This window comes from Macrotis lagotis, chromosome 1 (genome assembly GCF_037893015.1).
Source record: "Macrotis lagotis isolate mMagLag1 chromosome 1, bilby.v1.9.chrom.fasta, whole genome shotgun sequence".
Taxonomy (NCBI): domain Eukaryota; kingdom Metazoa; phylum Chordata; class Mammalia; order Peramelemorphia; family Peramelidae; genus Macrotis; species Macrotis lagotis.
The window spans coordinates 599,625,102-599,650,267 of record NC_133658.1 but is presented as its reverse complement, the minus strand read 5'-3'; the positions used below and the strand labels follow the sequence as shown (position 1 = coordinate 599,650,267).

Below are 25,166 nucleotides of genomic sequence, written 5' to 3'. Positions count from 1 at the left end.
GGCCTTGGGCAAGCCACTTAACCCCATTGCCTTGCAAAAAAAAAAAGAACACAAAACTAAAAAAAAAAAAAAGAATAAAGTTATAACTTGCATTCATGAAGTCTGAAGGGATCTAGAGAAAGGTCAGATCTCTGGGATGAGGATTCAATACTGAGGTCAATTTAACAATTCAATTCAAGAAACATTTACTTAATCCCTTCTATAAGTAAGTCACTGGGGGTGTAAAAACAACATAATTCCTTTCCTCAGAAAACCTTCATTCTACTTAAATATGGGGTTGATTGTGGCCAAAAAAAAAGTTCTCTGGACTTGTAACAGTGTTCTGACGGCCTCTGCAACTCTTGGATGAAGCCCTCCCCTCCAACTTCTTCTGAATTTACCTTGGCCTTCCTGCTGGTTCTCTATGGCAAAAGTCATCATCAAGCAATGTCAGACATCAGGGCAGAGTATATAGTAGATACTTAAAAGTAAGAAGCAGTCTACATCTAGTATAAAACAGAAAGAATATAGGCCTGGAAGTCTCCATCCCTTGTTCCAATAGCTAATAAAAAAGAAGTATAGGACATTGTCCCTTCCATAGTTTATTGTCTAGTTGAGGAAACAAGACACTTGAACATATAGGTCTTGAACATATAGGTGTTCAACAGCTAGCATTCATGTAGCAATTTAATGTTGGCAAAGCACTTTAGAAATATTATCTCAGCTAGTAAAATGTTTGAGGCCAAGTTTGAACTTAGGTAGGTCTTCCCAACTTCAAGTCCAGGATTTCTAATTGTATACCACCTAGTTGCCTATAAGAATGATAGAGAGGTCCAAACAGGAGAAGAAGGGACTGAAATAGTTGGGGAAGTACCATGGACTGCAAAGAAAGGAAGGGTTCAGAATAAGGACAATGACAAAACATTGTCTAGGAGAGGTGAATTCTGAAGATGATAAGGATGATGGTTCACAGATAGAAGTGTCTGGAAGACTCTCTAGACTTCTAATACTGTAGGAAAGAGGTGAAATGAGAACCAATATAACTCTATCCCTTCTAAAGAGGGATCCCAACGACCTAGATGGAAACTATTATCACTATTTTCTCCTCTTAATTTTCAGGAGATAGTGTGCTAGCAACATCCATCTCCCTCCTACTTATGCTTCCCTATCCCATTGAGAGAGTGCATCTTTTCAGGTAGACACTAATCTGTGATTATCTTTGGGCTTCCAGATGACCCCACCATCCTGATGCATAAAAGAGGAGATTTGTTGATCCTGACCAAAGATGAAGATACGATGTCTGATGGCAACTGGATCATGGCCCACAATGATAGGACGAACAAGACTGGAGTAGTATCCTTTGAAAACATCTATATCATTCCCACCGTTGTGAAGCCCACTTCCCAGTTGATGGTAATGATGATCTCTTACATTTGTGCTTCTCAAAACTCTCTTACTACCTTGAACACTCAAAGGTATTTATCCTTGTTTTACAGATGAAGTTACGCTCAGAGCTTTGAAGTGACATACCCAGTCATACAACAAATTAGTGACAAAGTTAGGACTTGACACAGGTCTTAGAACCTCTTCCATTATACCCTGCAGAGTTAAATGTAAAGCAGAACTATCTGCTATTTTTTTTTACCTGTGGGCAAGATCTTGGAGCTATATTCATTTTGTCACCCCTTCTCTAGGGCCCCAGTTTTGTGCCTCTCCCCATCACCTTTTCTACCGCCCATTGTATGTCCCTAGCCCTAACACACTTTTTTTTTTCACAAGGTAGGAATAGAGAGTGGTTCCGTGTCAGGGGACATTTTTCTGACTTTTGCCTAGGTCAATGTCTTTTTTGTTTCACCCAGATGATGCCAAGATCAAAAGCTTTGAGATCTCTGAACTCACAGTCCTTAGAACTGTGAAGGAGATCAAAAGTGACTGGTTTTAAAAAAAACCAAAAGGGACTGTTAACAGTCCTAAATATCGTCATTATTCATAGATATAGAATATCAGGGCTAGAAGGGACCTTTGAATCATCCAGTTTAACTCTCCTTTCCCATTCAGATAAGGAAATCAACACAAATGCAGAGAAGGAAAGTGATTGTCCATGATCAATGCAAATAGAGAAACTAAAGCACTAAAACTCATGTCCCTCAGTTCTTTCCACTCCCTTTCATTCACCATCTGAACACAAGAGATTGGATCAGATGACTAAAACTCTTCCTAGTTTGGAATTCTAGAGACAAAGGTGGTATTCTTAGTATTGCCTGAAGAGCCTATTCCTCATGGTGGAGATGGAAAAAGGAGGTCCCTATTTTCTCTGAGGCTTTATTTCCTGCAGGTTAAACCTCCTTTTGTGAGGAGGACAGAGCTGGACAGTGATGGCTGGGAATCTGGACAGTGATGGCTGGGAATCTGGACACCATAGCTGAGAGTGGTTCTCTTCCCCTGAAGTTGCTTCAACTTCCTTTAGAGTCCTCATCACCCCCAGACCCATACTCAAAAATTAAACATTAAAAGGGTAGCAATATAGAGAACACTGTGTTGTTGTCCCCATTTTACAGATTAGGATAGTAAAGTTCAGAGAGGTTAGTGACTGTGCTATTATCACATAGCTAGTAAATGGAAGAGAATTAAACCAGACTCTCCTGGCTTTAAATCTAGTACCTCCATCTCACTGCCAAAGAACAATGCATTCATATATCATTTTTAACCCTTCAGAGTGATTCCACAGTAGTCATCCCTTTTCATGGGGGCTGGTCTAAAGACTAAAAACCGGTGGAAAGTTTGTTAATCTCTCAATCAACAGTATTTATTAAGAATCTACTATGAGTTTGGGATTTAAGCAATAAGAATACAGAGACAAGAATGAAATAATTCCTGCCCTTATGAACTTTATGTTCTACTAGTGGAGGCAACAGGTTATATGCAAAATAAATACAAGGTCTTTGTGGGGAGGGGCACAAAAAAGGGAGTGGAGGAAGTAGCATCAATGGAAATTCTAATGGAGAATTGGGAAAGCAATTCTTTAGAAAGTAGTGCCTTAACCTTAAATGAAACTAGGGGCTCTAAACAGTGGTGGTATTCAAATAAATTAACAATGGGTTCTCTGCCCTAATGATCATTTTAAGTATACAGAAAGATATACTTGAAAGGTAGTTTAATATTGCATGCATTTAATACTCAAATAACAATAAAAGAGGTACATAAAACCAGATTATGTTATATTACTTACAGTAAGCAAACATATCCTAATGGAGTGAAAGCAGACACTGACCATAACAGCCAATGTTAAAACATATGTAGAACCAAAACTCAATCTACCTATTCTACCAGATTTCCCCATGTATAAGATGCACCCTTTTTTGAAAAATTTGGGATCTAAAAACTGGGAGTGTCTTATACAGTGGTTGTAGATCTTTTTTACTTTCATTTTCCTTTTTTTTTTTTTGAGCTTGTTGTCTTTGCGCTCATTGTTTCACATTTGTTACTGGTATATTAAGTTATGTTTTGCCATGTTGTGCCCAATGGCTCAGAAAAAGATTTTCATACAGTGCTGAATTCAAATTCAAAGTGATCCAGTTTGCAAAAGTGAATGGAAATCGTGCTGCTGAATGTCAGTTTGGTCCTCCTCCTCCTCCTCCAAGAAAACAATTCGAGCCTGGCTATGGGAAGAAGAAACCCTACTGAAAAACACCACAACAGAAGAAGGGTATGAGAGGCAAGTTGGCAAAATGGCCTGATTTAGAGAGGGAATTGAAGAGATGGTTTGAAGAGCAAAGGGCAATTGGATGTGGCAACAAAGATGGTTCAGCATGAAACAAGAAGAATTGTTGATGAAAAAGAAGTTACTGATTTCAAAGGAGACATAATTAGTACTCCAGGCTCATAAAACAGAATGGACTAAGCATGCATCCATGCACTAGGTTTGCCCAAAAGATGCCTGAAAGCTATGACCAGAAGGTCCTTGAATTTCATGTTGAATAAAACTTGAGTTCAATAACTTTATGTAATACTTTTTTTTCCAAATTTTTGCCCCCAAATTAAGGTGTGTCCTATACATGGGGAAATATGGTAACTTTTTTTCGTCTACTTCCTTGGCTTCCAAAATGAGTGATAAGATAACCCTTGAAATCTATATTTCTATTGTTTTCTTTCTATTGATTTCACCATTCAGACAACAACAGCACACTCAGAATATCACACAAAGCATAAACAAATGACAGCTTGTCATCCCTGTCTGTTTGGCACTTTTTCTCTTTATGTCACATGTTTGTTTACTGAAGTAACAAAAATGAAGGAATTAAAATGTGGGAATTAAAGGAATTAAAATATTTCATCAAAGGTATAATGAGTTATAAGAAATGAAAAAATGACTATTACAAGCATAGGTCCATCAATTTTTTTCATCTGTGGATGGAATGAGCATTCCTATGGACACTTATGAATGTTAAAAAAGAGTAAAGAATTTAAATTTTTTTCCACATTGGTCGAGTGCCCAGGCACCCATCTGGTTCTATTATGAATGGGAGGAGAGAGCATGACAAGCCTGGGAGGAAGCATAATGTCATAAGTGAAATACAGGAAGGTGAGTTTGGTTGGACCTTAGAGGGTATGAAGGGGAGTAGAATATAATAAGCCAAATTAGAAGCAGTAGGGAGAGGGGCTTGAAATGCCAAATATGAGAGTTTATAATAGGTTGGAACTAGGCTGTGGAAGGCTTAAATATCAGGTTGAGAATTTTTTATTTTATCCTTGAAACAATAGAAAATTTTCTGAGTAGGGGAGTAATATTGTTAGGTCTGTATTTTATGAATATTGATTCAGCAGCTATGAAGACAATGAATTAAAGAGGGGACATGGTATGGGTATACCAGGAAAGTTATTGGAGATAACTGCTCTAATCCAAAGGAGAAATGACAAGAGCCTGTATAAAAGTTGTTACCACCTACCTCATCCATAAACAAAAAGCGAGGGGAGTTTAGAAGATAATGGGGGAAAAAAGGTGGGGTAGATAGAAAAGAAATTAAAGAGTAGAATAAACAAGATTTGGCAACTGGTAGCATATCTAAGATGGGGAGAGAAAACAGGTAAATTTTCCAGTCATCGTATGGAAAATTAGAATTCATTAGGACCCTCATCTTCCAGGGTAGGGTAGTCAAGCAATCCATCAACAAATATTTACTAAAAGCTCAGGGACTTGAGGTAGCAAAGACACAACTGAAAATTACCTTGCCCTTGAGGAGTATACAATTTAGCTGAAAGAGACATCATATACATAGGGTAGTTATAAAATAGAGAAAAGGTAATCTGGGAGAAAGGCACTAGCAGCTTGGGGCAAGGAGAGGTGGCAAGAAGGAAAAGGCTCATATAAAAGATGGTTTGAGGAGACCAAAGATCCAAGATCTGGGAGTGAGGAGTGAGTACATTCTAGGAATAGTGGATAGTGGGAAAGGGTCAATCATAAAGACAGTGATAAGGTGGTAACTGAACTAGATGATGGTGGAGCTATTAGTCTTACAAGTAAAAAAGGAACTAATGGGGAAGTGAAATAGAATTTATTCTAGGTTAGGAAATACCTAAAAATTGGGTCTCCAGAAATAGGACAGAATTCACCTGCAGTGCCAACTTTACAGCTTCATCCCAAGAGGTCAAGAAATAAGGGTTACCCAGGGGATGACTTTGCATATGCTCTTCATTATGCTTTGATTATGCTCTTGGTTCTTTCAAGCTCTGTGTGTAAGACCATGATCCTTTTAATAATTAGCTTGGTGTGGTGTCTGAGGTCAATTAGATTAAAGGAAAAAACTCTTCACCAGTCCATCAATCAATCAATCAAAAAGCATCATTAAATTAATTTTATTATTAAATAATAAACGTGCCAGACACCGAAGATTAAAAGAAAGACAAAAGCATAGTCCCTGACCTCAAAGAACTCCCAGTTTAATGGGGAGACAACATGCAAACAGTTATATAGATGCAAGGTAAATATGGACAGACTGGAGATAATCTTGGAGGGACAACACTAAGCAGTTGGGAGGAATGGTAAAGGCCTTGACAGAAGACAGGATTTGAACTGGGTCTTGGAGGAATCCAGAAGGCAGAGAAAGCTTTCCAGGCAAGAAAGCCAGCCAAGAGGAAAACTGGAAAGATAGAAAAGGGTTAGATGGTGAAAGAGCAGTTGGGGCAGCTAGGTGGTACAGTGGATAGAACACTGGCCCTGGAGAGAGGAGGACCGAGTTCAAATTTGGACTCCATACTTGATACTTACTAGCTGTGTTATGACCTTGGGCAAGTCATTTAACCCCATTGCCTCATTAAAAAAAATAAGAAAAGAAGTTTGTTTGATCCTGTAGGTAAAAGAGTTTATTGAGTACTGGGGTGACATAGTCAGATCTGTGCATTAGGATGATCAATTGAGTGGAGGATGGGGTGGAGTAGAGAGAGATAGAAGGAAAGCAAACCAACTAGATGGCAGGATATGATGAGAGGAGGCTTACATCAGATTGTGCCTATGGAGGTAGAGAGAAGGGGACTTTGTAAAGCAAATTGGCAGGAGCAGGAGTTCCTAAATAAATTCCATCCTCTTTGCCAATTGTTGGGTAGGAGCTCTGGAGGTTTTTCTTCTTTCTATGGATTCATTAATTCAAAGAGACCAAAGGGATGCTGTCTTGGGGGAGATTTATACTGTTTTATTGTTACTGTTAGCAGCGAGTTAGCCAAAGGGTCAAGTCCACATATAAATCAATCCACCTAGCCACTATTCTCTGATCCACTAGTACCAAGTCTGCTTCATTCCCAAGGTCCCAAGTCTGCCTACCAGCTCATCCGCCCTTCATTAGTTGTCTTCTCCCCAACATCTTCCCCCCGCCCCGCTTTCCATGAGGTCTGCCCCTTAGACTGGACATTTATAGGGGCATAGATCAAAGTCAACACCAGACCAACTTTGAGGGTTACATAAATATCATAAGTATAAACAATGTTGTGTAACTGGGACTACATCCCATCAAGCTGGACAACTGTGACTAAGAGAAATATATATTCACAAATAGTCAAATGACTTGCATTACAGACATGCAAGCAAGAGAAGCTTTTAATATAAAAGGGCAGGATCTAACACAATTTGGCTATGAGACAGAGGGTGGGTGAGGAGTCTGAGATTGTTAGCCTGAGTAAGTAAGAGGAAAATACTTTAGTTAGATGTTGGCTTCTTGCTGAAGGTCACACCGTCTCTTCTCTTGTGTCTTTGGTACTTTGTGCTGAGTTCATAGTCATGTCATCAACTGTCAAAGATTAGGAGCTTTGGTCTATGGACAGGTCTTCCTCTTTGGAGAGTCTTTCCTCCAGGCCCAGCCTCTCAGAATGATGTTAATGCTGAGTATAATTTTGAGACAGGCTCTTTTTGGGAGCTCATATTTACTGCAGGAAGAGAGCATTGCTCACTTTAGGTATCTCTATTTCTAGAATCTCTTGGCAATGTCCCCTGAGGATCGGAAACTGGCCACCCAGAAGGCACAGCCACAAGAGCATGAAGAGGAAGAGTCGAAGGAAAAGCCATACACACTAGAGGAGTATTCTTATGACTACTTCAGGTAATACTGCTAAGTCAAACTACCCTCCAGGGCCACAAATAGGTGAGAACCAATTCTAGAGTTACAGATACCCTAGGAAAGAGATTCCTTAGTTCAGCCTCCATTAGAATCTTTTTCTTTTACTTTTACTGTTACCTTTTGTTTTGACATAACAAACATGCAAGTAATACCAATCCACAAAGTATATTCCCCAAGAACAGTTAAGAAATATTGCACAAAAGAAGGATGAATAGTAGCCATCATTTTGTCACCAAAAAAAGTAGAACGTAAACTTTCATTTCAACACTTTGATGTCAATGTACATTGTCTTTGACCTGAGTTTTGGTGCTGTTTAAGATTGTCTTCATTTACTTTAGGTATTCTTTATCTTTTTGAGTATGTCATAGACCCCTTTTTGCAGTTTGATAAGTAGACATGCCTATGGATCGATTCTTTCTCAGAATATTGTTTTTAAATGTATGAAAAAATGTAATTACAAAGGAAAACAATTCTCAGAATGATGCTAATTTTATAATAGAAGAAATACTAAATTTCAGTTAGAGGTAGTGAAAATATAGTTTTTTTATATCTAGGTTCAAAATCATTTTCCCAAATGTACCAAGATACCCCAGAACAAGAACTCTGATTTACATTATTGTAGTCATCCTTCTATGGTAGAGGTCTTCCTATGTGATTCTGAGTTCTTCTTACACCTCAATAATATCCCAATACTTTCATATAGCACCAATTGACTAGCCATTCCATTATCCCTAGATACATAGTATAGCTGGTTGGGGAGGTGTAAGTTATAAGGTTGTAAAATGAGGCAGGTAGGACCAATTTGTGGATACCTCATTAGGTCCAAGGCTCTAAGGTGAACTTAACAGTAGTGGCAGGGCTGGAGCTAAGTGGTAGAGTTGCTGTTGTTGTTGTTTGTCCTTTGTTCTCAAAGAGAACCATGACACAGGGAGGTGATGTCACAACATGCAAGTGAATTGGATTTAAAGGGAGGGCTGTGCAAAGCCACCAGCTTCACTCTTTCCTCTGGAGCCATCTGAGTCCAGATGCCAGATATGGATCAGGATGACTAGAGATGGCCTCAGATGAAGTGGGAGACCTTGATCTTTTTAAGCTAAGATCTTTAACAGGCTTCACTTTGACTGTGGCAATGCCTATTTGCTGATCTAGGTTAGGTAAGAAATAAATGAAGCAAAGAATGATCATTTTGCCTACTCCCCCCCCCAAAAAAAATCAATCTGGGAAGGGAAGACCCTCAAGAAAAGATATTGAAGACTCCCAAGAGTCAGGTCTCAAGCAAACTTCTCTCCTTATCTAGGGCCCCAGAAAAGGAGACTATCAACAAAGTCATGTTCCCCAAATCACGGGATAAGAGTCAACTGTGGGAGCATTCCCGGGAGCCCCTCAAACAACCACTACTGAAGAGAGTCTATGCCAACGTGGACCTTAGGGACAGTGCCTGCCAGACCTTTATTGATATCCTTTCTCTGATGGACTGGGTATCCCTTTCCCAATTCCATTGGGTGGAGGGCAGAAGATGAGCACTCTGCTTTTCCAGGCCTTCTTTATCAATATGACCCTAAGTTAAGGTGGTGGGGCAGGGAGTAGAATCTCTTCCATGTAGACTCTCCTGTGCAATTCATGTTTTGTAACCCCCATCTTCCCTGGCCTCTAAATGACTAGCAACAAGTCACTGCTGCCCCAAGTTAAGAAATTCATTGAGACAAAAAAGAAGAAACAGCTATTCATTCCAAAATCACAGAACAACAAGTAACAAAGACTAATATTTCAATACTTTCATAGAGCACCATTTAACTAGTCATCACCTTATTATGGGATACATAGGGTAGTTTGTTAGGAAGTTGTAAGATAGAAGGCTGTAAAATGAAGCAGGTGGGACCAATTTGTGGATACATCATCAGGTCCAAGGGCTCTGATGTGAACTTAACAATAAGGTTGGACTGGAGGTAAGTGATAGAATAGAAAGAGAGAGAATCATTAGCCAGCTAAAATCTGGGAAAAGGAAATGAGAGTCCCGCAAACTAGGGTTTGCTATGTGATTTAGGGAATGATTTACGCAGTCTGGGCCTATTATGCTACTCTGACTATAAAATGTGAACAATAATGCAGAGATATACCCTGCAATGTTTGACCCTGAGGCAGTCATATAGATTTGAAGAAGGAGGTCAACCCCAGCACCCAGGAGTTTTCCAAGTTGTTAAAGGAGGAAGAGACATACAATGGAAGGAACACACAACTGTCCTCCCTGGGGATAATACCAGAGCTGTCAGGATAAAAAAACTCCTCCCTGGACAGTGTTGCCAGCTAACATTACATTATAAATTCCATGCCCTGGGACAAAGCCCCATGGCTCTCTCCTAGTTAAAGCTCTGGAATGGCTGTTCCTACCTGCTTTGTAGGATTTAATTAACCTAAAAAAAAAAACCCAAAGCTCTCTTAAACCCCTTAGAGGCCATTGCTGCATAAATTTAAATTATGTAAATATAAAATTTTAATTAATCAGAAATAAGCTGAAATTCTTTCACCACCCTGAGCTCTAGGGAAAAAAGTGACAAGTGACAAAACAACAAGCTGATGTTTTGAATTTATTAAAAACTAAAAAAAGCAACTTTCCTGGAGTGCTCAGCATTCATCAAGCCTCTCTATCTAGGGCTGGTACAGAGCTGATGGTTATTCAGAACAAAGCAGCTAAGCCCAGGAAGATCCTCAATCAACAAAGACAAATTCAGTCCAAAAAGAAATTTCTAGATCATTTTTCATTACTCCCAGAAGTAAATAAATTATAGTTGCATCATCATCATGATCATCATCATTCTAACAACAGACATTTATTTATTTAGCTGGCACTTTATATAGCAGGGTATCCCCAAAGATATCAAAGTTAAAACTGCCCTTGGACTTTTGGAAATCCAATATTATATCATTCAAGCCTCCTAACAACCCTCTGAAGTAGGGACTATTGAGCATTGTTTTGCTTCATGTATAAAGAAATTCAGAGTACTTACATGAATGACCACTGATCCCACAACAAGAAAATGGGAAGATATGGGTTACAGGTTATAGATTTAGAGCTATATGGACAGGATGCTCTCAAATTCAGTTTCCTTATATTATAGATGAAGAAATTAAAGAACAGAGTACTAATCTCAGCTATGGGTAGGATTTGAATGCAGGTCTTGTTGACAGCAAGGCTAGCATTCTTTCTATTCTGTGGTGGTGTGGTGGTATTTCTAAATGGCTCCTGCACTTAGCTGATGGTCTCTATTCAGGGCCATGATAGAGTACCATGGTAATTAGATGCTGTGGTAGTTGGACGCTGTCAGTATAGGCATCCCATCCTTTGTATTCAAAGTCTTCCTCAACTCCATCTCCCAACAGTAAAGATGTGTCTCCTAAACCATGTCTCCATTAATGGGGATGGACTTCATTTAGCCATCAATACTCTCTCACTCTTTCACTCAGGCCCCAGGATATTTGGGATATGACTGATCATAGGTCAGTCTGTAGCCAAAGTTAGAAGTCATTAGGTAGCCATGAAACCAAGTTCTTATGGAATACAAATCTATAACTTCTCCATCATCATCATCATCATCATCATCATCATCATCATTAATAATAATAACATTTATATAGAACTTTAAAATTTACAAATCACTTTATATTATCTCATTTGCTTTTCAGCAACATTGTGAGATAGGGGCTATTATTATTCTCATTTTACAGATGAAGAAACTGAGGCTAAGAGAAGTTTAGTGACTTGTTTTGGTAACCAGATAAGTAGCTGTGTCTGAGGAAGAATTGGAGCTCATGTCTTCTTGATTCCAAGTCCAATGTTTTATCCGTTGTTCCATCTGACTGCCTCTAGTCCATTGTGCTAATTGGGAACTGTGGCTTGCATATTAAACTGCCTATATACCCTCAGAGCCCCCACTTTCACTTTCCCACGCTGCCAAAATCTTGCAAAGTTCCCCTTTTCCTTCACTGCCTCCCACCCATCCTGAGGTACATGGGGGACTACCCATCCAAGCAGTCCAGGGACCCTGTGGAGCTCACTGACCAGATCTTCACGGGCCCCATCCTGGAGGCTACATTGAGGGATGAAGTTTATTGCCAGATCATGAAGCAATTGACAAACAACACTAACAGGTAAGTTATCAAAAAAATTAACCAAACAGTTTTTTTTCAAAAGATTACAGAGCCCAGGTTAAAAAAAAATTCTAACATGACCAGTGTGGGAATTATTTTGCATTATTATGCATATTTGTTATAAGGATTTTTTCTTTTTTCAATGGGGAAAGAAGGTAGGAGGCAAAAATAGATTTATACAAATGCACGTGTCTCTGTGTGTTTACATGTGTGTCTATATGTATAATGTGTATGTGTATGACTATGTGTGTATATTAATCACATATATCTCACCTCTCCCTTATAGAATAGAATATCATGTTGGGATTAAGGCTCTCCTATTTAGATAACTTTCTTCATATTGTTCCCTAAGGTGAATTGTGTGGGAAATATATAATTCTTGTCCCCTGGGGCTCCCCACCAGCTCTCTTCTTATTGACCTTACTGGATGGCAAGTGATAGTGGCTTATTTCTTTAGCTACAGCTTGGAGCGTGGCTGGCAGCTTCTCTGGCTTTGCACTGGCCTCTTCCCACCTAGTAAAACACTGCTGCCACACACCCAGAAGTTCATCGAGTCAAGGAGGAAGAAGCAGATGATAGCAGCTGATTGCAGCAGAAGGATTCAAAGGGTGATGAGGTAATTGCTCTTCTAGTTTCTCCTAAGCCTGTATTAGATACTGTCCAGGAGACAAACAAGGAAGAACTTCTTGCCCTTGAAGTATTCCCATTCTGATTGGGGAAACCAAGATTCACTCCCATTGAACAGGTAGAGAACAGTACAGGAGAGAATACAATCAAATTATCATGTGAGTTAGAAGAGATCAGTGGGGGACCTTCTAGAAGAGACAAACTTTGAGATGGGATTTCAAGAATAGTAGCATTTGGTTAAACAGAATGGAATTGGGAAAGTCTGGCATATATTGGTCAATGAGGAGACTAGACTGAATGAAGGTGAAGGACCAGCTTGCATTTGTTACTTGTAAAGTTTAGCTTCTCAATAAACTAGCTTGGGATGAGAGTCATCCTGGCCTCTTCATTCCTTCCCTTCTTTTTAGCCTTATTCCTTAATTGTTGGCAGCTGTTGCTATCCCTCATATAAGACAATCCATGTCCAAACTCAAGGCTAGCCCCATGCCTGGAATGGTCATGTGCTATATCTCTGCTTCCTGAGTTACCTGACTTTCTTCAAGGACCAGCTAAAATTCCATCTTCAACATAAGACTTTCCTGATCCCCCTCACTTTTCATGCCTTCCTTCTGGAATTATCTCCAATTAACACACACAGACACACACACACACACACACACACACACACACACACATACACATACACACACTTATTTGTACATAATTGTTTGCCTGTTGTCTCAATAGACTGTGAGCTCCTTATGAGCAGAAATTGAGTTTTTGCCTTTCTCAGTATGCCAGTAGTAGGTCCTTAATAAACATTTGGTATTTTTTTCTAGCTTTCTCATCTCTGTTTATCCCTCTGCATCTCCTCCTCCTCCTCCCCACTCCCTCTCTCTTATAACCTTCTGGGGTCATGGAGGTGGGGTTTAGAGACAGAAGATGTCTCTACTCTATTCAGATCTGGGAAGCAGCAACCCAGAGATACTTCCCTGAAGACACAGGAGTTGCTGTGCCCTTGACCAGGGTTGTCTCCTCCAGGAAAATCTCTGTGAGTGAACTGAAAAAGAGAAGACCTGGGGCCCAAGTAGCAAAGTTCAAGGATAGCCCTCCAGAGTTTTCTGGTCCTTATCCAGAGAAAGTTGGGCCCTGTGGAAGTCTCCTCATCCTTTCTTAGTTCAAGAAGTTGACATCCTTCCTCCTCTAGACAAAGATGATGGCATATAGACCTCCCTCATTTCAAATTATCTGGCATTGGGCTCTAGCCGGATATACTTATGGCACATGGCCATATGGGCTTTACTTCAAATATTTAGTTTTCAAAGAGTCACTGACCAGACTCAGCTGGAAATAGTATGATAGTGGCCAAGTTGGGCCCAGTTTCCTCTTCCACCCCCCCCACAACACACACACACACACACACACACACACACACACACACACACGAAACAATAGAGAAGTAATGACTGTGAGCCAAAGTTGCCTAAAGGCATCTGGGACTATAGATTCAGGAGGCCATACCCAAAATGACAGATTACTAGACAGAGAGACGGGAATGGATAGAAATTGTAGCTGGAGGAACAGAAGCTGAACAAGAAGAGAATTTACCCCCAAAGAAAGGATTATCAAACTCCAAAACAAAATGTAAACTCTTTGATCATGGAAATATATAGGAAGAAATACATACAGATGTCCTACTTGTCTCTGATATCTGAAAAGTTTAGGAGAAGCTTGCTCAGAGATAGGAAAATGAATAAAGCAACTTAAGATCATAGGACTTAGAACTGGAAGAAATTTAAAAGACCTGAGACCTAGAAGGGTTAATGGACTTGGTTAAAATCACATAGTTAAAAAAAAAAAAGCAGATCTGCTTCTAAAATTGAGGACCCTCATCACTAGGCCATTCTGAAGGAGATTTCCAAAAGGCCATAATGTAAAGAGAATGAGACAGCTTCCAAGTTCCCCTATAAAGAGCCAGGTCAATATAAGGTATTTCTGCCCTACAAGCAAGAATAGAAAATGGTACTGATGCCCTGCCCTATGTGTGACTGTCCACCAAAGACTCTGAATCTTCCTTGAAACACATGCAGCTTTAACTCCTCCCAAAATAAATCCTACATGTTACAGAGGACAGAATTTCTTGGCATTGAAAACATGCCTTTATAAACATTGTTACTCAAAAGCATCCTTCATAACACTCCTCTGAGTATCCTACAGAGCTGCCTCCTTTGCCATTCCCTAGGCCTGACTTGGGGCCCTGTGACTACTGCCACTCACAGTTGTTTGTTCCCTTCAAAACTAAGAGCAAGAAGGTGGCCACATCTGGACCAAACAGACCTGACCCTGTGACAGATTCCAGAGGAGTTCCCAGGCCTTCAGTGGTTCCCCTTAAATCCACAGCTGTAGAAAAGCACAGTCTGGCTGGGCTGCCTTCAGTGGCATCCACTGTCTCATGATTGAATGAACCCTTTATTCCGGGACTGAGCAGAGAGGCCCCCCCAGAAGGGGAGGGTGAGGACAGCTCCAGCCAGAAAGTAGTCCCAAAGACAACACATTCCAGTTTGCTTTTGTGGGGAAAACAACACAGATGCTAGCATGCTCCCATCAGAAAGGATATCAAGAGATCACAAAGCCATTGCCCTCTATTTACAGTGGAGGAAACTGAGGCCCAGAGGGATAAAGATGATTATCTAGGGTCCCATTGCTAGTGTGTTTATTACTGAGCTAGGACTACAACTTGACTATTGATTCTCAATCTGATGTGCTTTCTATCATATAATGCAAAAAGAGAAAGGATTGTTGGATCAGAGGTCTAGATTCAGAAGATCCTTGGAAGTGGAAGCCATCCAGTTCAATTCCCTCATCTGTAAAATCTGAGGCAAAAAGGCAGTATGGAATATTAACTACGAACTTTGACACCTTCACAGATTTAGTCAAAGTCTACCCTCTCCCAATAATGAGCTTCAAAAGGTTTGACCTGAAATCTGTTTGGTTTCCATATATATTCACCAGCTTTGGAACCAAACCTCCCAGCTGTGTCAAGTATTCACACATTCATTTAACAACATTTATTAAGCACCTATTATGTGAAACAGAAGCTGCTCTGGATAGAGCATAGGTCCAGAGTCAGAAAGACTCATGTCGTGGGTTCTAATCCTGCCTCAGACACAAACTATCTGTGTGACCCTCCCACTTACATCCCTGGTCATCTCCAGTTATTCTGATCTATATCTGGCCACTGGATTCAGATGGCTTGGGGGAGACAGTGAGGCTGGTGACTTTGCACAGCCTTCCTCACTTAAGTCCACTGGCCAACCATGACCTCTTCCAGATGTGGTCCTATCTGAGAATGAAGGACAAATGATGGTCAGTGAGTAATAGAGTAGCTGCCTCACTGGGGACCCAACAGTTCCAGTTGGTCAGTGAAGTTCTTCCCTCTCTTCCTTCCTTCCTTCCTTCCTTCCTTCCTTCTTCCCTTCTTCCTCCTTCCTTTTCTTTTTTCCTTCTTTCCTTCCCTCCCTCTTTACCTTCCTTCCTTCCCTTTTTTCCTTCCTTCCTTCCTTCCTTCCTTCCTTCCTTCCTTCCTTCCTTCCTTCCTTCCTCTCTTTTCCCTCCTCTCTGTTTGTCCATATAGTGAATCATACCTTTACTTGTGAATGCTCTGCCCAAAGGAATATAAATTTTGATTGCTGAAACCTCAAAAGACATCTTGGTGTTTACATGCTAGATTATTTTAAGGAACATGCCTTAAACACAAATCACTCTGGCTTTCATTGATTGGCCAACAATAAGACCTAGCCCACACCTCACTTGGTTATTGTTTGGGCCCTGGTGACTCAGAGTGAGGGTAATTAGAAACTATTTCTATTTTGACAGAAATCTGAGGATCTCCCCTTCCCTGATTTTTTTTTTTTTTACTTTATGAAAGAGGCCAGTCTTTGCCTCATTTTTTACCTAGCCTTAGTCACTGGCTGGGCATTGCTTCAGTGACAGTGAGACCTGCATCTCCCACTGCATCTGGGGCCATTTCCAGTCATCCTGATTTCACTCTTGTCACTCGACCAGATGGCTCCAGATGAGACAGTGAGGCTGGTGATCTTGCACAGCACTCCCTTTCTTAAATCCTATTCACTCACAAGTCATGACATCAGCTTCCTGATGTCATGATCCTCTTCAAGAACAAAGGACAAACAAATAAATGAAGGACCTTGGGCAAGTCACTTAACCCTATTTGCCTCAGTTCCTTATCTGTAAAAGGAGCTGGAGAAGGAATTGGCAAACCACTCCAGTACATTTACCAAGAAAACCCCAAATAGGGTCATGAAGAATCAAATACAGCCAAAACAATTCAACAACAATTTTATGCTAAGCTTTGAGAATGCAGACAAAAAATAAAACCGGAGCTTTTATTCTATTGGAGGGAAATAATATAAACATCCATCATTCAAAATATATATACAAAGAAAACTCCATTGGATGGAGGGACATTAGCAAATGGGGAAATTAGGAGAGGTGGCCCTTGAGTTAAGTATCAAAAGTATTCTTCGATATAATTGATGAAAAAAGAGGAGTACATTCCAGGCAAAAGCATGGAGATAGGAAATTAATAATAATAATAATTTGAATTTGTACAGCACTTTAAGATTTATAAAGAGCTTTACAAAATAATCATTTTGTTCTCACAACATTTTAAGAAAGTAGATGCTATTATTAACCTCATTTTACAAATGAGGAAACTGAGACAAATGAAGGTTAAGTGACTTCCCAGGGTCACACAGCTAATCAGTGTCTTGAGGCAGGATTTGTGCTTCTAAGCTGCCTAGATGGAATATTACAACAGCAATTAGAGTTTTCACAAAACTACTAAGAACAGAACTGTGTTTTCATTAGTAGGGTTGATCCACTCTCACTATTATCCTTCTGAGACCAACAGCACACGTAGGCTCACTGTTGATTAGGTAGGGTTATGGAGACAGTCTGGGTTCACAGTTTGACCCATTCAAGAATTTAGGTTTTTGTCTTTTTTTTTTTTTTGCAAGGCAAATGGGGTTAAGTGGCTTGCCCAAGGCCACACAGCTAGGTAATTATTAAGTGTCTGAGACCGGATTTGAACCCAGGTACTCCTGACTCCAAGGCTAGTGCTTTATCCACTATGTCACCTAGCCACCCTCCCATTCAAGAATTTAATCTGGAATTTCAACTTTATAAACACTGTGAGCAAACCTGAGCTAACAAGCACAGGTACTTTCCATATTGGTCTTGGCCACACTCTTTGTGCTGTTCTTTTCTAGGGTGGGCCCCCGGAAGCATCCCCCTCACCACGTGGAGGTGGAGGCCATTCAGCAAAACATCATCAGGATCTGCCACAAGGTTTACTTCCCCAATGATACAGATGAGGTGAGAGGTCCAGGCATCTCCTCCAAGTGTGGGTTCCTCCTGTAGCCTCGATCCGGGCATGGGTCCCTGAATTTAGATCTGCCAAAGGTTGGGTGCTGTTACCAGTGATGTGCTAACAAATATTTGACAACTGGCTCTCCATGGAGTAAAAAATGTACCCACAATACACATTTAAGTTGAATCTACATTATTACTATTTTATCACTTTAAGTGTAGAAAATCAACAAAATAAGTCAAGGTCTGATTTGAAGCATTTGCTGATTTCTGAGATGTAAATGCTCACAGTGAAAATTTAACAATCAACTCCAAGCCAGATATGACCTAGGGCTAGCAGACCCATAATTATTACCAGTATGACTCCTAAAAGGTATGTATCTATGAGTTTTTGAAGAATAATATCTTAGCTAACTTCTCTGAACTAAGAGAAACTAGAAATGGTAAAGAAGAGAGAAATTCTTAAACTTGATTTTATATATATATATATATATATATGATTTTTTTACAGATGCCCTTTGCTTTAATATCATCTTCATTTCCAAATATATCCCCTCCCCTAAGGGGTTTCTTATAATAAAAAATATAAAAGAAAGGGAGTGAAAGGCAAACTTCAAACATAAGCTTGACAAAATATGAAGTGTTTCATACCAGTAGTCCCCAACCTGTGAAAAGTGGGAGAGAGATGCATTTTCTCAGTTTTTCTCTAGGGTCAAAATTTACTTTATCTTTATCTTCAAGGACAAGCACTTTAAACTTCCAATAGTGTTTTCACTTAATTTCATTTGATCTTCACAATCCCACCTTGTGTGGTAAATAGAACAGTAAGTGATATCCCTATTTTACAGCTGAGGAAGTTGAGGTCCTAAGAGTTTAGATATCCTGCCTTGAATTATACAGAAAGTTGGCAAAAGAGTCATAACTACAACCCAGACCTGACTCCTAGATTAATAATTTTGTTTGGTTCAAGGAATATTGATTAATCTCCTGTTATATGCCTAATCCTACATAGAATACTATAGGATTCAGACTTTTAGTCCTGCCCTATTTAGGAGGGGAGGGAGAGAAAATGAAAGGGTCACAGACAAAGAGACAATTGGAAGAAGGAGAAAGAGAAAAAGTCATGATGAATGAGAAGAAACTGTGAAGTAAACCACTGACCCTTGGGTATTGGAAAGATAGTTATATTTCAAGTATTTATCATCTATCCTAGTCCTTAAATCTTCAAAAGATAAGAAGGTCATAGATGCAGAACTGGAACTAATCTTTCGTTGGTATTCAGTAGTTTCAGTTATGTCCACTCTTCATGACTCCATTTGGGGTTTTCTTGGCAAAGATAATGGAGTGATTTTTTTCATTTCTTTCTCCAACTCATTTTACAGAGTAGGAAACTGAGACAAACAGGGTTAAGTGACCTAGCCAGGGTCACACAGCTAGTATGTGTCTGAAACCAGATTTGAATTCATGAAGATTAGTCTTCCAATTCCAGGCCCAGTGTTTTATCCACTCCACCACATTAAAAGTCAACTAATCTAACCCAACACCCCAGAATTTCCAATGACAAACAATAAAGTGGTAGAATTAGAATTCAAACCAAGGACCTCCAATGTCAAATCTAGTACATCAGACAAGCTATTTAGTATTAATAACTCTAGACTTACATAATCAAAGGACTTGAATTCTAATCCCAGCTCTACTACTCACTGACCTTGGGGAAGACATTCTCTCTACTTAGTTTCTTCATATATGATTTGAGGGGAATTGTACTAGATGACCTATGATGTCTCCTCCAGCTCTTAATATGAAGGATCATGAATTATAACCATGGTTTGTTTTCTTCACATCCTCATTGCAGAAAAAATGTCCCCTCCTCTTAAGTTTCTAGGGAAAGAACAGAGGGGAAGCTTCCATATTCACAGATATTCCCACAGTAGCAAGACTCTTCTGGTTCTTGGGCTTGACCATGTGGTTGGACTTCCTCATTTTTCCTGTCCTCATTCCAGTACTCCCCCACATGTCAGATCTGCCTCCCCCCACCAATAACTGACCACCCTGCTTCTTTCAGATCTTTGAAGTTGGGACTAACACCAAGGTTCAGGATCTGTGTCAAAACATCAGCACTCACCTGCAACTAAACTCCTGGGAGGGTTGTAGCCTTTTTGTCAAGATTTCAGACAAGGTATGGCAATGACAATGGTTATTAGCAGTTGTGGGAAAAGATTAGTACTCAGGAGGGATGAAAAACTTAAGAGTTTGGGAGAGGGGGACATCAATTTACCCTATCTGAACTTAAAATGGAGAAGGTGACCAGAATATCCAGTCCAACTAATGAATGACCAAAAAATAAAGACCCGAATTTTAGAACATACTGGCCAGAGATGTTTGTCCCTAATGGAAAAGGTCATTTTCAGAATTAAAGAGGAATTTCCTGTTGCTTCTGGTTGTAAGGATATTGTGCTGATTGCATCAAATCCTGAAATAGTGGAGAGTCTCCTAAAGAGATCCATTCTCTGAATTAGGCCTAACCATCCTTATGTGAAAAATCAAGTGGATGAAAAATGCCTATTGTCCATTTGGGTATTTAGGACATACATATTGGAAACATATCTCAGGTGAACAATTTTATAGATCCATAATTTAATAAGGAATTATATATGAAAAAGCTCATCTTTTTTTTTAACAATGTTCTTCTAGGGATGTTTATCTTTAGGTAATTCAGTGCCTTAGTACTCAAAGAATTAAAACAGAATCCCACAAGAGGAAATAACTTGTCCATTAACTATAGCATGTTACTTAGAACAAAGCATTCAAGAAAAGCAATGAAGATATTATCAAAGAGATAGGGGACTAGAAAAGGAAGAGGATAGACATGTGCATCCAGTGTGCTCTACTGGTATTCAAAAATATCAATAAATAGAAAGAACTTCAGCAAGCTGGGTTGGTCCTCAGGGGGATTCATGGAAAGAACATGTATCATAGCTGCACAGGACAAGAAGGCACTGGGGGTGGGGGAGAGGATTCCTGGGGGTATATAGAGGGGTGGGGGAATGGAGGTTGAGGGGGATATTTCTATTTGTACCACCAAAGGAAATATCTTTTTCTGAGAGTTTATAGAAACATCAAAGATTACTATTATTTCTAAAAATTATATTCCTTTAAAAAATTTTTAAAAATTAAAAAAATTATATTCATTTGAAGTCTACCTTTCTGTGACTTGCACTTAATTGTTTTGTCCTTTAGGGCTATTTAATTAGCAATCTTTCTTCTACATGAAAGTTCATTAAATACTTTTAGACAGGTCTGTCATAAGTGCCCTCAAATCTTGTTTTCTTCAAGATAAGTTTCTTCACCGAATCCTTGAATGATATAGTGCTTAGTTTTCTCAAGATCCTGGTGAACTTTCTCTGGATATGCACCCCCTGGTCAATCACTCAATGAGGATTTATTACACACTGCTGTATGCTCTTCACTGTGCTAGCTTCTGACTTTGAAAAGACAAAACCAAAAACAGTTCCTGACCTTAGATAGCTTTTATTCTATGAAGAAAAAAAACATATATGAATATAATTTAATTCTATGTTATTATTATTATTATAAAATTGATTATAAATACAGTATTGTATTTATATTTTATTTAACACAGTCTTATATTTCTCTATTATGTATGTCTGTACATATGCACATATACATATACACATGTATATAGTAAAAATAGAAGGGATGTGGAAAGGGTGGTTAGTGAGGGAAAGAAGGAAGATAACAGATATTTAAGTACATACCAGGAACCAGGAGCTAAACTTCACAAATCTTATCTCATTTATTCCTTACAATGACTCTATTATTATTATTATTATTATTCCCATTTTATAACTGAAAAAACTAAGGAAGTCAAGGATTAAGTGACTTACCCACTGGTCCAACACTAGTAAATGTCCAAGGCTGCATTTGAACTCATCTCCTTGACTCCAGGCCCTGAACTCGACCCACTGCACTACCTACCTGCTTCTTGGGTAGAAGAGAAAGCAGGGCAAGTAGTAGTGGGACAAGTAAATTAGGAAAGGCTTCACTCTGAGTGCAGATCAAAATAGTTTTTTTTACTTTATTTTTCTAGCTTTTTCTTTTTTTAGCAACATGGCTAATATGGACATTTATTATGCATGACTTCACTTTCTCAGTGGTTAGGAGAAAGGCTAGAGGGAGGGAAAGAATTTGGACCTAAAAAACAAAAGAATGTTAGGAAAGCTCTCATGTAGGAAGCTATGTCTAAGCTGAGTTTTGAAGGAAGTTAGGGACATCAAGAAATAGAGATGAGGAAGAGATGAATTATAGGCGTGGGGTACACAGTCTATACAGAAGCACAGTCAGGAGGGATTGAGTGCTATGTATGAAAAATGGCCACTAGGTCAACTTGGCCGGACCAGTGTGGACAAAAGGGAATAATATGTAATAAATCTGGATGGGTAGACTGGAGAAAATGGGACTCCCAGAACTAAGCACAACTTTCTTGATGGGATTTCACTATAGAAGAGCAAGATTCAAGTAAAACATTGCAGGGAACTATGTTCTTGGTGCCCCCAGAAGACTCTCTTACCTCCCAGGGCCTGGCCTAGCCTTTCTGCCTATTCCTGGAGCTGCCTGGGGGTCAGGGTTTGACACCGTTCTTAGCTGCCATATTATCTCACATTTTCTCTTTCTTTCCAGGTTATCAGCCAAAATGAAAAAGACTTCTTCTTTGATTCCTTAAGGCAGGTGTCTGACTGGATAAGAAAGACAAAGCCCACAAAAGAAGGTAAAGGGAAGAGGTGTCATCTATCCTCAGAGGGGTGGAAAGTGGAAACCGTAAGATTTCCATCTTGAGAGAAGTTAAATGTGTGAATCTAAAATTTTAAAACTTCAAAGGACCTTTGAGATCATCTAGTTCAATCTCCTAATTTACCATTTAAAAAAAGTAAGGGACATGGTTAGTCAATCCTAGAGCCTAGTTCCTATCTCCCAGACCAGTGTATTTAGGACCAGGGGATAGTTGAGAATATCATTTTGGCCTTTATAGAGAAGTTCCCTGATTGCAGATTCAAGAATAGAAGTGGACCAGATTGAGTTTGCATTATTGGAGTGTGTGGTTGTGAATCAGTAATCAGTAGGGTGCATATGAATATCTTCTGAGATGAGGGAGAAAATGTCTGTTTATTTCCCCCTTGACTGATTGGTAGGAGTTCCTCTGAAGGCTTGGTTGGAGTCATTGAAGAGGTGTGCAGGACTCCAATTGCTGAAATGTTTCCGCCTCTTAGATTGCTCTAAGCCTCTGGGAGCTTTGATGGAGGGGAGTGGGCAGGTGGGAAGAAGCTGCCCTAGGGAGTCCCCACTTGAGATATAAGATACATAGAAGAATCTTCAGGAATCAGTCATGATTCAAGTAGAAGCTGGATTAATTGACCCCTAGGGACCCTCCCCACTCCATGATTCTGTGAAGATTTACTACTCAACCCCAAATACTCATCATGTGCTCAGTGATGAGGGGACATAGAAGAAAGTTTAATCTCTTCTTAAAGGGGCTAACAACCTAGCTGTGGAAACAAGACAAAGCTATGTATGTAGATAGATACCTATATAGATATAGATATAGTTATAGATATACATATAGATATCTATAGATAGCTACACACCTAACAAGGTAGGTGATGTTGTTGTTGTTGGTCAGTCATTTCAGACCCTTTGTGACCATTTTCTTGACAAAGATATCAGAATGGTTTTCCATTTCCTTCTCCAGTTAACTTTACATATGAAAAAACTGAGGCAAACAGGTTTATGTGACTTACCCTGGGTCACCCAACTAGTATTTGAACTCAGGGAGAGGAGTCTTTCTGACTGCAGGCCCAGCACTCACTTCACCACCTAGCTAGGATGACAGCATCTGCTAAATATCATATGAATAATACAGGTAGGCAGTGCTTGGGAAATTCTAGGTAAGAAGGAATCACTGTTAGTCAGAATGGTCAGAGGAGAAAATGCCTAGTTGAAGTGGTAGGATTTTAAAATTCAAAGATCTATGACTGCTACTTTCTGCACTTATGTGATCTTGGCTAAATCACTGAATCTCCTGGGACCTTAGTTTCTTCAGTTGCAAAATGGAGAGAGGGGTTTTGGGTTAGATAGTCACAGATCCTTTCCATTTCTAAATCTATGACTCTATGAAGTCAGGTAGGATTTGAATGATCTCAAAGGGTGACTTCAATTTTCAAATCCAAACTGATTCACTTGCTTGAATTAAAGAATAAATAAGCCATATGGCCTTTGGGAGCAGGGAGAAAGAGGAAATTGATATCAAAGGGAGCTGAAAGTACCATGGGTGGGGATAGGAGGCAAGGAGGCCTGAAATGAAACCAAGTCTAAGGATATAGCAGCTCCTATGGGGGTGGCTGGGCATCCTCTGAGTTGAACCTTACCTAGAGTCCATGGCCTGAGAAGGCTGCCTGCTTCAGGAAGACCTGGACCCCTTTGGCTGATGGCCATGACCTTATTCACTCAGGGGCAACAGTAACCCTGTCATACCATGTGTACTTCATGAGGAAACTCTGGCTGAATGTCTCCCCTGGGAAAGACTTGAATGCTGACACCATCCTTCACTATCATCAGGTAAAAGAGCTGCCCATCAACTCCGCTTAGGGATGGATCACAGACCCCTGACCTATGTAGGACTCTAGTGGAGGGAGCAAGAACCATCGGCTAGGGTGATGAAGGGAAACTTCAAGGAGGTGGCTATCCATCATTGATTCATTCATTTAACAAGCCTTTATTAAACATGTTCTGTGTATGAGATACTGTTTTAGACTCAAGAAAAAAGGGAGGGAAATGAATCTTTTCAGATAGACTTTAAAAGATAGGTAAGACTTGAACAAATAGAAAAAAAGCTAGAGTGGGGAGTGGGGCATTCTAGTTGGGAGGTTATAGTGTAAACTGAAGTGGGAATGAACATGGGAGGGGTGGGGAGTACATGGTTGGTAGAGGCTTGTGGAGCTGTGGAGGCTCTTAAATTTGAAGAGGAATTGGGATTTGATGGGGTAGGCAAAGAAGGCATCTTGGATGATCCACTATGATCAGTTAAGCAAGGTGTGCTACATATCCTGGAAAGCATAGAATGGTGTTAATAAGCTCAGTGGATTGAAGGGAGGACAGGAAGCAGGAAATCAGATCATGAAAGATTAGAATTAAAGATCATCTAGTCTTACTTTATAGATGGAGAAATTGAGGACCAGAGAGGTGAAGGAACTTCCCAACTTCACATGGCTTATTAGTGACAGAGTCAGGACTAGGACCAAGGGTTGTGCTCTCCTGGGGCCCTCGTGCTTGTGATACACTGAGATTTGAATGGCACATGAATTGTAAGCCACAAAGAATGCCTACTGAGTCAAACAATTTAGCCATATCTTGCACTAAGGGAGA

General features: G+C 39.8%; 1 protein-coding gene across 1 annotated transcript in view; it reads left to right on the top strand.

Moving 5' to 3' along the window:
• Positions 1–25,166, top strand: part of MYO7B (myosin VIIB) — a 152,651-nt gene that overhangs the window by 119,548 nt on the left and 7,937 nt on the right. Inside the window, exons 35-43 of the mRNA XM_074214928.1 lie at positions 1,211–1,392; positions 7,438–7,565; positions 8,881–9,038; positions 11,576–11,729; positions 12,187–12,345; positions 17,627–17,732; positions 19,792–19,905; positions 22,428–22,515; positions 24,253–24,359. Of these exons, the coding sequence (XP_074071029.1) occupies positions 1,211–1,392; positions 7,438–7,565; positions 8,881–9,038; positions 11,576–11,729; positions 12,187–12,345; positions 17,627–17,732; positions 19,792–19,905; positions 22,428–22,515; positions 24,253–24,359 (1,196 nt within the window). The remainder of the gene's footprint in view (positions 1–1,210; positions 1,393–7,437; positions 7,566–8,880; positions 9,039–11,575; positions 11,730–12,186; positions 12,346–17,626; positions 17,733–19,791; positions 19,906–22,427; positions 22,516–24,252; positions 24,360–25,166) is intronic.